This window comes from Eucyclogobius newberryi, unplaced genomic scaffold (genome assembly GCF_026437365.1).
Source record: "Eucyclogobius newberryi isolate DKJ021-1_F unplaced genomic scaffold, fEucNew1.0.hap1 SCAF_21, whole genome shotgun sequence".
Lineage (NCBI taxonomy): Eukaryota > Metazoa > Chordata > Actinopteri > Gobiiformes > Gobiidae > Eucyclogobius > Eucyclogobius newberryi.
The window spans coordinates 9909629-9922240 of NW_027315846.1; the positions used below are offsets into that span (position 1 = coordinate 9909629).

At 43.2% G+C, this 12612-nt stretch overlaps 1 protein-coding gene across 2 annotated transcripts in view; it reads right to left on the bottom strand.

Annotated features, from left to right (window-relative positions):
- The window catches only part of sptb (spectrin, beta, erythrocytic), a 65799-nt gene extending 53782 nt beyond the window's left edge, over positions 1 to 12017 (bottom strand). Inside the window, exons 1-2 of one of the 2 annotated variants that reach the window (XM_072458205.1) lie at positions 11700 to 12017; positions 5455 to 5698 (exon numbers count right to left, since the gene is read on the bottom strand). In XM_072458205.1, coding sequence (XP_072314306.1) covers positions 5455 to 5629 — 175 coding nt within the window. In that variant the 5' untranslated portion in view covers positions 5630 to 5698; positions 11700 to 12017. Of the gene's footprint in view, positions 1 to 1394; positions 2006 to 5454; positions 5699 to 11699 lie in introns of those variants that run through there. The other variant, XM_072458206.1, reaches the window with a different exon arrangement.
- Between the last annotated feature and the right edge of the window lie 595 nt (positions 12018 to 12612).

Consider the following 12612-nt stretch of genomic DNA (forward strand, 5'->3'; position numbering starts at 1 on the left):
CCCTAATAAGGTTTAAACAGAAATGCAGTGGGGCCGATCAATAACCCGGCCTGGCCCAGGATCCCGGCGTTTTACCGCTTCTTGTATCAGTTGCCTCAGTCTGCAGTCTTCGTAACAAGTCGATATTTGAAATCTAGCTTATGCAGGAGAAACGGGGGGAAAAAAGAAAACTTAAAAAAGAAATTCTGCTCGCTTCACCGTTACTCCATCTTCCTGCTTTCACTAATGCACTTGTGTCATCTGGGAGTTGTATGGCATAGTGCAAGCTCACAGAAATCCACAGTGACGGCAAAAGCACTCTCTCTCTCCCTTTAAAATGCCAAACAAATTGATTATTTTCTTCCCCTCCGCCTCGAATATGATTCATGAAACAATCGGGCAGAAAAGTGATATTGGAAGAGTAAAAAAATCATTACTTCATGGGCTCTGTCTGTCCAGGTTAAGCAATAAATATGTTAATGATAAAGTGATAAAGAAAGAGCGAGTGGTGCTAACTAGCAGTGAATGGCGTGGAGTTGGAAAGCTTTTTAGTACATGAATATTTCAGTGAATAATTGAGGCATGCAATATTGTTTTGAAAAGGAAATAAATGACAAACTTGCTGTGCACTTGATAAAATGGGGTTCGTGGACTTTTCAGCAGATACTTTGTTAGAACAGGGAAAATAATAAGTCTATAATTCCAGAGCCAACAGTATTTGCAATTAACATGACTGATGGACTAACTGACTACACAACTGTTGGCAAATACAGAAAAAAGTCATGTTATATTGGCTGGACATATGTAAATCTCCAATGCTTTTCATCTTTATTCAATATCACAGAAATAAAATAATTGTAAGTTTAAATATACATACTGAAAGCATTTTTCTTTGCACTTTTCTTCTTTTTTTTGACTTAAATTGTTTTTAATTAGTTAATTTTATTGTATTTCTGTAATTTCTTTGTGATTTTAATGCATTTTTCCTGCTGTGTGAAGCACTTTGAATTGCTTTATGTATGAAATGTGCTCTACAAATAAACTTGCCCTGCCTTGCCTTGCCTTACTTTATTTCAAACATGTCCAGCTCTCACTTCTGCCTCCATTCACACCTAAAGCTTTTGTGATCTGACCTAAATCTGACCCCATTGTGGCATCAACTGTAACTTAAAGTGTATTTTGTCATGAAAATGGCTTTGATCTGTAAACAAGCCCACATCCGCATCCACAGTAGATCACCGGGCCCTTCGATCTCGCATTGATCCCTGGGTAGGAGCCAAATTGCCTTCTAAAGCAATGCACTCCTTCAGCACTGTAAACACAAGCGTCACACAATTCAACCTCCCTCAGCTGACCCCTCCACAACCCCCGTGTCTTCCCAAATTCACAGACAGACACGCACCCACTTCCTGTACCTTGCAGTTGCCGAAACCGCCCGTCCAGTATGGAATTGAAGCTGATATTTGAAGCGCTGTAGCTGAGCCAGCGCGATCGTTTCATTCCACGGGCAGACGAAGACGTGGTGGAGGAGCAGGAAGGCGAGGCGATGAAGGGGGTCTGTGGGTGCTGCTGCGGTGGCGGGCGAAGGTCCCGCGGGCGCCTGGGTGTGCATAACGAAGACGACGAAGAGGACGTTGACAAAGTGGACTTTCCCAAAACCGGAATGTGGAGCAAAGTTCCATTGCTGTCCAGGTGCTGCACCGGCTCTTTCCCTCTCGGCGTCTTCTTGGTGGGTTTGTGGACGGGCGGCGTGCTCTTGCTCCGGCTGCTCCCGACGCTGACTCTCAAGGCTGCGGGTTCCTTCTCAAAAGTTTGGATGTAACTTGAAGAACCGCTGCTGCTGCTCTTCCGCACCGACACGCTCTCCCTGGGACCGGCCTTCAGGCTGATCTTGACCTCTCGTAGCCGGGTTTGTTGGCTGATCGGGGTGGGACGCATCAAGCACGGGCTGCTCATGCTGACCCCGTACCAAAGCGTTGAAAAAAATCCAAACAAAACCACCACGTCTTACAGCTTTTGTTCAGTCTCTTTTGCTAAGTGTCCTGCTATTCTAGATTCCAGCGCACTCCCTCACAGGCTGTCCACCCCCCCCTGCCCGCCTCCCTCTTCTTCTGCTCTCCTCTCCTTCTACGTAATGATGTCGACAATTCACTTTCGACCTGCTTTTTTTTTTTTTGCCTCATGCATGCATTCAGTATATTCCATTCTGGCTACTCCCACTTAGAGTTTCTATCACAGCAAGCTCGCACCTATAACTCCAACTACATAAGGTCCAAAATAGCCATCCAAAAACACCTGTATTGACAAAAAACGACATTGCAGCGCTCTACTCTACTTTCCTCCCTTGTTGCACAGCCTGACAGGAAACCTAAATTGCATTAGCGAAACATCAGCACGGCAGCAGCACCACCAGCAGCAGCAGCAGCAGCAGCAGCAGCAGCAGCACCACTCTAGCACAATAACATAGACACCCACACATACACACACACGCACACACATCCACACGCACACACACGCACACACACACACCAGCCTTCATCACTTAAAGAGACAGCGGAGGATAAGTGGACTCAAAATGACTGTAACCATTTTACACAGAGAAACGGAGAGAAGAAGGTGGGGATTGGACTTTTTCTATTCCGGGAAAAGGATCACGATGTCTGCTCCTGAATTGTAATGCGAAGAAGTGGGTAGATACAGACATAGACACTGGAGTATATGTTATTATGTATTTCAATTGGATGGGGGTTTATTTGAAGATAAGGATACAGTATCTGGGTGCACTATGTAACTTTTCTGGTGAGGGTTCCACCAATTGCTTAAGTGAGTGTAAGCACGTGCAAATGTTAATTAAAGGGGCTGAAGCACAATGATGAGGCGGTTTATCATTCACTCTGGTATTCACTTTAGAACTAACCAATAGAATAATTAATCCAGTACAAAAACTATCATCAATATCCAAATTTTTTTCCTACTTAATCAATGGTTTAGTGGCTTTGTTGATAGTCCAGTTTAAAAGGAATGGGTTTCAGAAAGTTACTCTGAAGACTGTTGATGACTGCTGTGAAGTGCGTTGAGATCTTATGTATAAAGAAATAAAATAACTGTAAAAATGTAATCAATACGCATACAGTCACTAGTGGATTTTATGAATGCATTTACACAAAACACTACAATCAGAAGAATTGTATGTTTTGTGACTACACAGCGGCAACAGCGCGCAGTTTTAGCAAAGTGTTGCCGGGCACAGATTTGCTGCTTCCTCAAATAGGGCAAACATAAATAAGTCAACTTAGTATTCTAAAATCCAAGGTTAGAAGTGCATGGAGAGCAGCCCAGTCAGATAGCAACACCATAAAAAACTAAAAATCGAACAACATAACTTCAATACATGCTTTATCCTTAATGACCTTGCAGCAGCTCGCCCTGACCTCCTCTAAAAACTTTTAAGTACCAGAACTTGAACAATACCTGGTTTTCGGTACCAGAAATTCCCGAAATTACCAAATTACATACAATTTCTCTGAAGGAAAACTGTATAATAATCCTCCGCATGTGGTGAAACTGCCCACCTTTCTATAGAGCTGTCCAACCGGGCATCAAAACCAGTAAACAAAAGAAAACTGGCACCTTGTTGAACACAGTAACATCTACAATTCTAAATATCACGTGCCTCTTTCCCATCCCAGTCAGAAACACTGCTATTTTAAAGTGCCACAGGTGGGTCAGGGCTTACGGGCTCGGGGTTGAAATGCCTGGGATGTGTGTGCGAGGGGGCAGCTGTCCGGAGCGCTCAGGACAGGACGGGGAGGGGGGAGGAGATAGGGGGGCATTTAGGGAATGTGTAAAACTAGATCCCATTGGCACGCGGCTGCTGGGGCAGGGTGAAGCACGAGGAACATGCAAACACAAATATGCAACGCTACACCTGCGCTATTTGTGTGGGACGTTTGTAGTAAAATCGATGATCACTTCACAGGAGGGCGCGGTCAACAAACTGGCAAATTTACGTTGGGCTAAGGACAAATACAGAAGAGATAAGGAGAAGAGACACAAGCAATGTCTACTGTTATGTTATAAATGAGTAAATTCAACCAAATGAAGTGAATTATTTTGCCCTTTTCAAGCCTCCATCCACAAACAATAGACTCAAAAATGGAGTTTGAATGGCTGCAATTATATCAAAATCTCTGATAAACCTGCTAACTGTAGTTTAGAGCTTTACCGCTTTTCTAAACCAATCACCTCTCTTGTATAAAAGCTTCTACTCTAGTTTACTCCGTCATCACATTACCAGCAGAAACATCAGCCTCTCAGCCTCTCAGCATCTCTCTTCAAGCTCTCGCCCTTGTCTAGACCCCAGAGGAGATCATTTTCCTAATAAATCAGAATTTTCTCTCTGAACATGATACTGACAAGTTTCTATGCCAGGTTCTAATCGCTTCAGTTTACTCCTTCAATAAAGGATAAGTTACATCTCATTTAATGTGGTCATACAGGGTCTCATTGGTAAAAAATGTACTTTTGCAAAGAAACAACAACACTGATGTGGGGGAAAACAAATACTGGACTTGAAAGTGGTTTAAGATATAATGTAAAGGTCCCTTATTATTCAACATTGACGTTTGTGCGCTTTTAACTTTCTATAAGTGTTGTTTTGTACCTCAAAATAACCCCCAAATTATTTTTTTCTTTCATTGCATTTAGTAGATTTAATCATTTGAAAGGGGGGGGTTTAGAGATCCCATCCCATCTAGAGTTTTGTACAATATGTAGGTAATTGGTCAAAAATAAAATAAAACGTCACACAACAGACCGCACGCCGAATGGAACTTTGTGCCCGCTGACGCCGCATCGTTTCCCCTCGCTTTTGTTTTGAACGCCAGTTATTTTTCCCCAAAATTGCTCGCTGATACCACAGCCGCTTATATTTAACCATGGCATGGGGAAACTCACTGCTCACAGTAAACTCGGGAGAGGAGCCAAAAGCAACCCGAAGCCAAGCCACAAGAAATAAGTGGCATTTGTCACCGATTGTTTCATGCATGCGGAACAAATATTATCACAAATGTCCTTAAGGTAGACTATGAAACAGGAATTATTGCAAAATATTGGACAATTAAAGTTTAGATCCATCAATTTATGTATTAAGACTATTATTAAGACTATTTTCTTGGCAGTTGCAGTGAAATTGATAAAAGACTAGAATTGGTACTAAAATAAATATAAGTTTCCTGAACATAAACAAGCCTTATGTCTTATCACTGTCATTTAATTCAAAAAATACTATAAAGTCTCTACTCTCAACCGCTTTTACTGACAGAGCATTGGCTTCTATTAATTGCACAAACGTTTCATTGTTTACTGTTGAAAACATTTTGTGAAGCGACTGTTGTTGTGATATTAGACTGCATTAAAAAAAAAAAGTTAATGTAAGTTTTGTGTCTTTATCTTTTCCATTCACTTGAGACTCACCTGCCAGAGCCTTGATGCGCGAGCGCTCGAACAGCCGCGCAGAGCTGTTGTCATTGTCCAGCTCCTCGTCCGCCAGCTCGAAGCGAGAGTTGATCTGGCTGTACTGCTGCGTTATCTCTGCATTGTCGAAGTCCGTGGTGGAGGTGGCCGAGGTGGAGGTCAACACGGCCGCCATGATGGACAGAGGGACCTGGGACAGAGGCTGCTGTCCTCAGAGCGTGAAGACTGGGCAGGCTGGAGAAGGCTGGTCAGTTTGAAAAGAGAGAAAGGAAGACTAAGTTACCATGTTTTTGAATAATCGTGAGAAATTCATAATAGATAAGACACCCAGACCGTAATATTGTCACAACACTAGATTTTACAACTTCATTTTGATACAGTTTTTCAATTCAATTAGAACTGAGGCTGTCTGAGCTGTTTTTCTCTTAATTTAAAAAAAACAAAGAGCAAGAATCCTATGAAAATCGTCTGTGCTTTTAAATGTAGTGCTGTTTTATATTTAAATTTAAATGTTTTGTTGTTTTTTCACATTGCTCTAGGTTTTCACAATGGGTTGTACCTGGTTAAATACAAGATAATTCAATAATAAAAAATAAATACCGTTTGAAAACACAATGATTTTTTTTCAAACACATATTTTTGTTTTAAACTGTAGATTTTATGGATAAACGTACCAGGCAGAACCAACACATTAAACTGCGTGACAGAGACGGAGTGGAGAGTTAGAAAGGTCAATGGCGCATACAGTAATGGCCGCCACATTTGTGTTGCAGCTGTACCTAAGAGTGTGACCGTAGAGCACTTTAGGTACAGCTTATCACCTTGATTAAGTATAATGTAAATTTGAGCCATTCGAAGAGAAACATAAAAACATTTCAAGTTCATGACATCAAATTTTTTACTCTATCTGTCTTTTCTTTTGAAATGCATTTGCCATTCTGTTTTCTTCCATTGCAAACATAGCTTTTACTGTAGAGCTCAGTTTTTTATTTGATTTTAGATACAAAATACTGTTTATTATGCACTTCTTTATTTGATTCATATTTTCAAACCAATGAAAAAACACTGCAGGTTGTCACAGCAGCTCTTTGCATCCCTGAACACCTCCTAATCTCCATTTTGCCTCGTGTCAGTTTAAAAGTGTCACCCGTCGCCTTTAGTGTGAGTGAATACTTTGTGTGTGTTTCTTTTGAATGCGACGGCGGCTCTGATAGCTGTATCTGGGCGCAGCATAGCTCTCTTATCGTGAGGGACAGGGAGACCCCACAGTGCGACACAACATGACGAAAACCGCCTTCTTTTGGACAATGACGAGGTTTTGAATCGTGTCGGCCATGACGGAGGGAGGCGGGAAGACATGTTTGTTTTCAAAAGTTAGGCAGTGTCACATGGCGGTGCAAGAGAGCGCCAAAATCAAGACACAATACGGGTTTATTGTAGTCGATTAGAAATATTGGTCAACACATTTTAGAGTAATATGTCAAAATAAAAGCCCCCACTGTGCATACGACAATTACAATTACAGTTGTACTTCATCCCACTTCATTTCCAGCAAAAGAAAATATTAAGTTCTTTGTTAAATTTGATAAATGCTTGCTTATTGTTGCTCATTGTGAATGCACATAATTTTGCTCAGAATCAACTTAAATTAACGATACCAGAACTTTTTTTTGCTTATACTATAGTTAATGAAACGACAGAAAAAGGGGTGGAAATATATTAGTATATTATCTCAATGATTATATGCAGAAATGTGCTAAAACAGGCTTATAATGTCTTATAATGGCTCAGGTTCAATTATCTCATAAAGACTGAAAGGACTGTAACATTAACCACAAAAGCGCTGTTATGTCTGCTCTTCTCTGCTGTATAAATCTAATAAATAAATCACTCAAATAACAACTAACTATCAAAACGATCAAACTAAAGCTTCACTGCTATACCTGATATTTCCCTGGGGATATTTTTGAATAAGTTTTGTAATGTCGAGCTTCAAATACTTATGATTGCAAAATGAACATCATAATAAAGCTTGTATTACAATAGGCATTATACGGCGCACCACTGATTCTTGCCATGCTGAAAATGTTTAATAGACGGGCCCCTCTGTACTGCTGCAGGTTTCCTCGTCCCGCCACTCACTATCAGCGCTCAGCAGAGGTCTGTTATCTGTCCCGGGACGCTCCACCCACCACCGGGGATCACCCTTATCGCCAGCGCACAACCTGCCCCAGCTCAGCCCCCCTCACAAACCCTTCTCTAAAACCTCTGTCCCCTCCAACTGTCACGGCCTCCACTGTCCTGACTCACTGCTCTGCCAAACTGAACCAAATTAAGAGCTTGAGCCCAGACTTACAACAGCGGGACACAGTGATAGGCTGTAAGCTCGGCAATAGAGTTGTACAAAGGTTGTCCCTGCGAAAAGAGACAGGCAGGTTACCACGAGGGGCTGCGACAATCGGTCATTGTAGACGTTTGTCCTTGAGAGGGGAGAAGGTGGTGCCTAAATACCTGGCGGCTTTAAAAAGACCCATGATATTGTCAACCTACACATGGTCAATACGACTACTGACATTGCCTTGAGTAGATTTTAACCAAATCCGACATAAATCTGTCATTATTTTAGACATCTCTTCAACAAAACTTACAATATTGACTGATGTGGCAGTTCTTTAAACCATATTAATTCATCTGTCTGTTGGGTTTGAGTTTATGCAGTTAATTAACACTAATTATGTTGCATCTAGGGCTTAAGTTGACTAAAGGAATTCTAAAGACATGTGGCGCAAAAAGGACCAATGATCCAGCCACGTATAGTTGACCAAAACGGCACTCAACACAACAGCCGCACAGTGTTCAGCCAGAAACAACAATTCATACAGAATGTATGGAAAGTCAAAAGGCAGATTGAGCTTGTGATTCATTCCCTCCATGCCTTCTCCTTCCTTACTGTTGACCCATATAAATCCTTCCAATCTAAATTAAATGTTTGGTCAACTAATTCAAATTCTGGTCAACTAGAACACCATTGATTGATTAATCGACTAAACAACTGAAGGCCAACGGCCCCAGTTACTGATCTATTGCAGCATCAATCAACAATGTATTGAAGACGTATAATTCAAAGTTGAATTAAGGTATACTTTATTAATCCCTCGTGAGTGAAATTCATTCTCTGCATTTGACCTACTCTTCAATGGAGCATGGAGCAGCAGCTGCATGTTTTGGGTTGATGGAGGAAACTGGAGCCCAGAGGAAACCCACCCAGACACCAGGAGAAACCCACCCAGACTCCAGGAGAAACCCACTCTGACACCAGGAAAAACCCACTCAGCCACCAGGAAAAACCCACCCAGACACCAGGAGAAACCCACCCTGACACCAGGAAAAACCCACTCAGCCACCAGGAAAAACCCACCCAGACACCAGGAGAAACCCACCCAGACTCCAGGAGAAACCCACTCTGACACCAGGAAAAACCCACTCAGCCACCAGGAAAAACCCACCCAGACACCAGGAGAAACCCACCCAGACTCCAGGAGAAACCCACTCAGCCACCAGGAAAAACCCACCCAGACACCAGGAGAAACCCACCCAGACTCCAGGAGAAACCCACTCAGCCACCAGGAAAAACCCACCCAGACACCAGGAGAAACCCACCCAGACTCCAGGAGAAACCCACCCTGACACCAGGAGAAACCCACCCTGACACCAGGAGAAACCCACCCAGACACCAGGAGAAACCCACCCTGACACCAGGAGAAACCCACCCAGACTCCAGGAGAAACCCACTCTGACACCAGGAAAAACCCACTCAGCCACCAGGAAAAACCCACCCAGACACCAGGAGAAACCCACCCAGACTCCAGGAGAAACCCACTCAGCCACCAGGAAAAACCCACCCTGACACCAGGAGAAACCCACCCAGACTCCAGGAGAAACCCACTCAGCCACCAGGAAAAACCCACCCAGACACCAGGAGAAACCCACCCAGACTCCAGGAGAAACCCACCCAGACACCAGGAGAAACCCACCCTGACACCAGGAGAAACCCACCCAGACTCCAGGAGAAACCCACCCTGACACCAGGAGAAACCCACCCTGACACCAGGAGAAACCCACCCAGACTCCAGGAGAAACCCACCCTGACACCAGGAGAAACCCACCCTGACACTAGGAGAAACCCACCCTGACACCAGGAGAAACCCACCCTGACACCAGGAGAAACCCACCCTGACACCAGGAGAAACCCACCCAGACTCCAGGAGAAACCCACCCTGACACCAGGAGAAACCCACCCTGACACCAGGAGAAACCCACTCAGCCAGTGTGTAAAGTTTCTGGTGGAGGGTCCGTCACCTGCTTGTCTCCATAGAGAAGTTGTCGCTGCTCATGGAAAGTTATTATTCTAATCTCTGACAACATTGTTCTTTCATTCTTTTTGGGAGTTTCTTCTACACATCAAGATACTGTAAACTTTGCATCATTGGCTTGTCTCCATGGAGATAGATAAGTGTAATCCCATACTGGAACAGTCAAAACAAGGCTAAGACAAGCATGGAGACAAGCAGGAGTCACTTCAATCACTCACAGTAGGCAATTGGGACATATCAGAGCCCTTTTTGTTCAAACCAGCCACACAAAAGTGCCTTGCACAAGAACACAACAACAGCTTGCACATGTCAGGCCACTAACCCATTGTTACACTGACTATTGAGGTGCCGAAGTAAAAGCATATCATCACTCATATTTATGTTCCCTTTCCCATAGTCCCATAGTTTATATTCCATATTAGGACCTCAGAGTCCTTAAATTACTTTTATGACAACACTTATAAAGCGTCTAACAGTGCAGCTCTGGACCATTTCTCAAAAGTGCCAAAATGTCAAGAGGGATGATAAAAATACCAGCTGGGATTTCTCCATTCACGTCAAGTGTTGCTGTTTTCAGAAATGGAAAAACACTTTGCGACTCTAATATCAAACGGCGAATAAGTTCTCGTTAATTACGCGCTGTAGCTGTATTGTCGTTCTTGTTAAATCATCGTTTGCCGGTGTAAACTCGAAGGCAGCTCCTGGATAACAAGCACAGTGCCTGGTCTCTCAGCTGTTAAGTGAAATGCATGCTGATGTCGGCACTTTAGAAAACGGAAAAGTTGTAATGCAGGAGCGCAGAGTCTGGGAGTCCAAAGGCTGTAACAGGAGCCGGGTGTGACTGAGAGAATGTAAGCCTGGACTTGTTACCACACATGTTATGAATTACATCTGTTCAATTATATTCACTTCATAAATTGTACTGCACCTCTTCAGTCTCTTACTACTTTTACGTACATTTCCTGATCTTCATGTTCGTTTGTTTCTCATTACCTAAAATCCTCTCCAATTTCTCTATATTGCTATTTTGCTATTTTTATATACTTTTTTTATATATATAAAACTTTGGCTTTTTCAATCAGCTGGTTACAACATCTATCGGTGTCTGTGAAGATGGGGTCAAGTCTTCAGCTTTATTTCCCTCTCCTCCAAATGCCAATATCATCAGGAAACTCCTTCATATTAATCTTTGTGATGGATCCACTAGAGTCTGTGAACTAATCGAGGGTCAAATAATTGAGATTTAACAAAGTCGTCCAGTGCTGTGGTCGTTGTTGTTGTGACTGCTGGAGAAACGCGTGCGGAAAGTTGTGAAGAATCATGATAAATGACCCTTGAAGTGTTTATACAGCGACCAGACGCACAAGAGGACATGCGCACTTGTCCTTTTAAGGCGATCAAATGCTTAGTGCCAGACAGAGGACAATGGCTAACTGTTGCATTGTCCTACTATTCAATTAAAAAGCCTATTGTATGTTTCAATTTAAAAGTTAGACAACAAAATACATTAATTAAAATGATTGAAAAACAGGAAATTGAGAAGGTATACACTTCAACGCATGCGCTGCTGTGGGCATATTTTGAGTGTACAATCCTTTGCGTAATATGTCCAAACGTGATTGGGCCTTCTTTGTTGACCACCTATAGTTTTTTAAGACTATATAACTTTAACAAAATAAAATACGTTTAAAAGAGAAAATATTTAATTCCCACACACAAAATTGCTTTCAATGTTAAGACGCTGAATAACGGAACGGCGCGCGCGGGTCTGACGCGTCCCCAACAACAGGTGGTCATGAAAACTTTATCACAACTCCTCCACAACAAATCAATCAAAAAAATCAATCCGACTTAAACTTTTCTTCAACCCACTTGTTTTCAGGCGTCCTCTTGCCACGTGTTTTGCTGAGTCGGTGAATAAATTACAATCCCATTGAAGCAGCAGCAGCAGCAGAAGCGGTGGTATAATATCCCTCTGGGCCGGTCAGTCTTCACGGAGCGAGGTGGCACTGTCCTGCGCGCGGGACGGGGGGGACAAGGGAGAGGGACGGCAGTTTCCACTGGCTCCACGGTCATTCCCAGCAGAGGGACAGAGTGACCCACCCCGCCGCCGCCGCCGGGTTAAAAATAAAGCGGGCGCATCCAGTGCATGATCCGAGCGCGCGGGGGACGGACATTCCTCACTAGAGCCGCCGGTGACTCGAAATGGCATCAGGCACTTGTGATCTCTGAAGTGCACCACACGCGCGCTCACACACACACACACACACGCGCGCGCACGCACTCCCACTACGGGACACGGCACACCCCGCCCCGGGTCTAATCGCACGCGCAACACCCACCCGCATTCCACCCACCTCAGACCCCAAATGTCACCCCGCTGAGTGTGTGTGTGTGTGTGTGTGTGTGTGTGTGTGTGTGTGTGTGTGTGTGTGTGTGTGTGTGTGTGTGTGTGTGTGTGAAAAAGATGCAATGTAGGAAATGTGAAATGTGGAGGCAAAAATAACTCTTATAGAACCATCCAAAACGTGTGTTGTCACAGTGTCTCTAAAACAATTTAAATGTATTAATTCATATTACATGGGTGTCAGTGTTATGTAAGTGTTATGCAAACTAAACGCACTTAAACCAGTCATGTGACTAGAGAGAGCTTCAAGAATGAGTGGTTATTTTAATAGATCCAGGATGTAAAGTCAAATGATGATTATATCTGATTTGCATAAGATAAACTTACATTGACACACTTTGAAGAGGCTTGGAAAGGGTACAAACCCAATGCAACGAA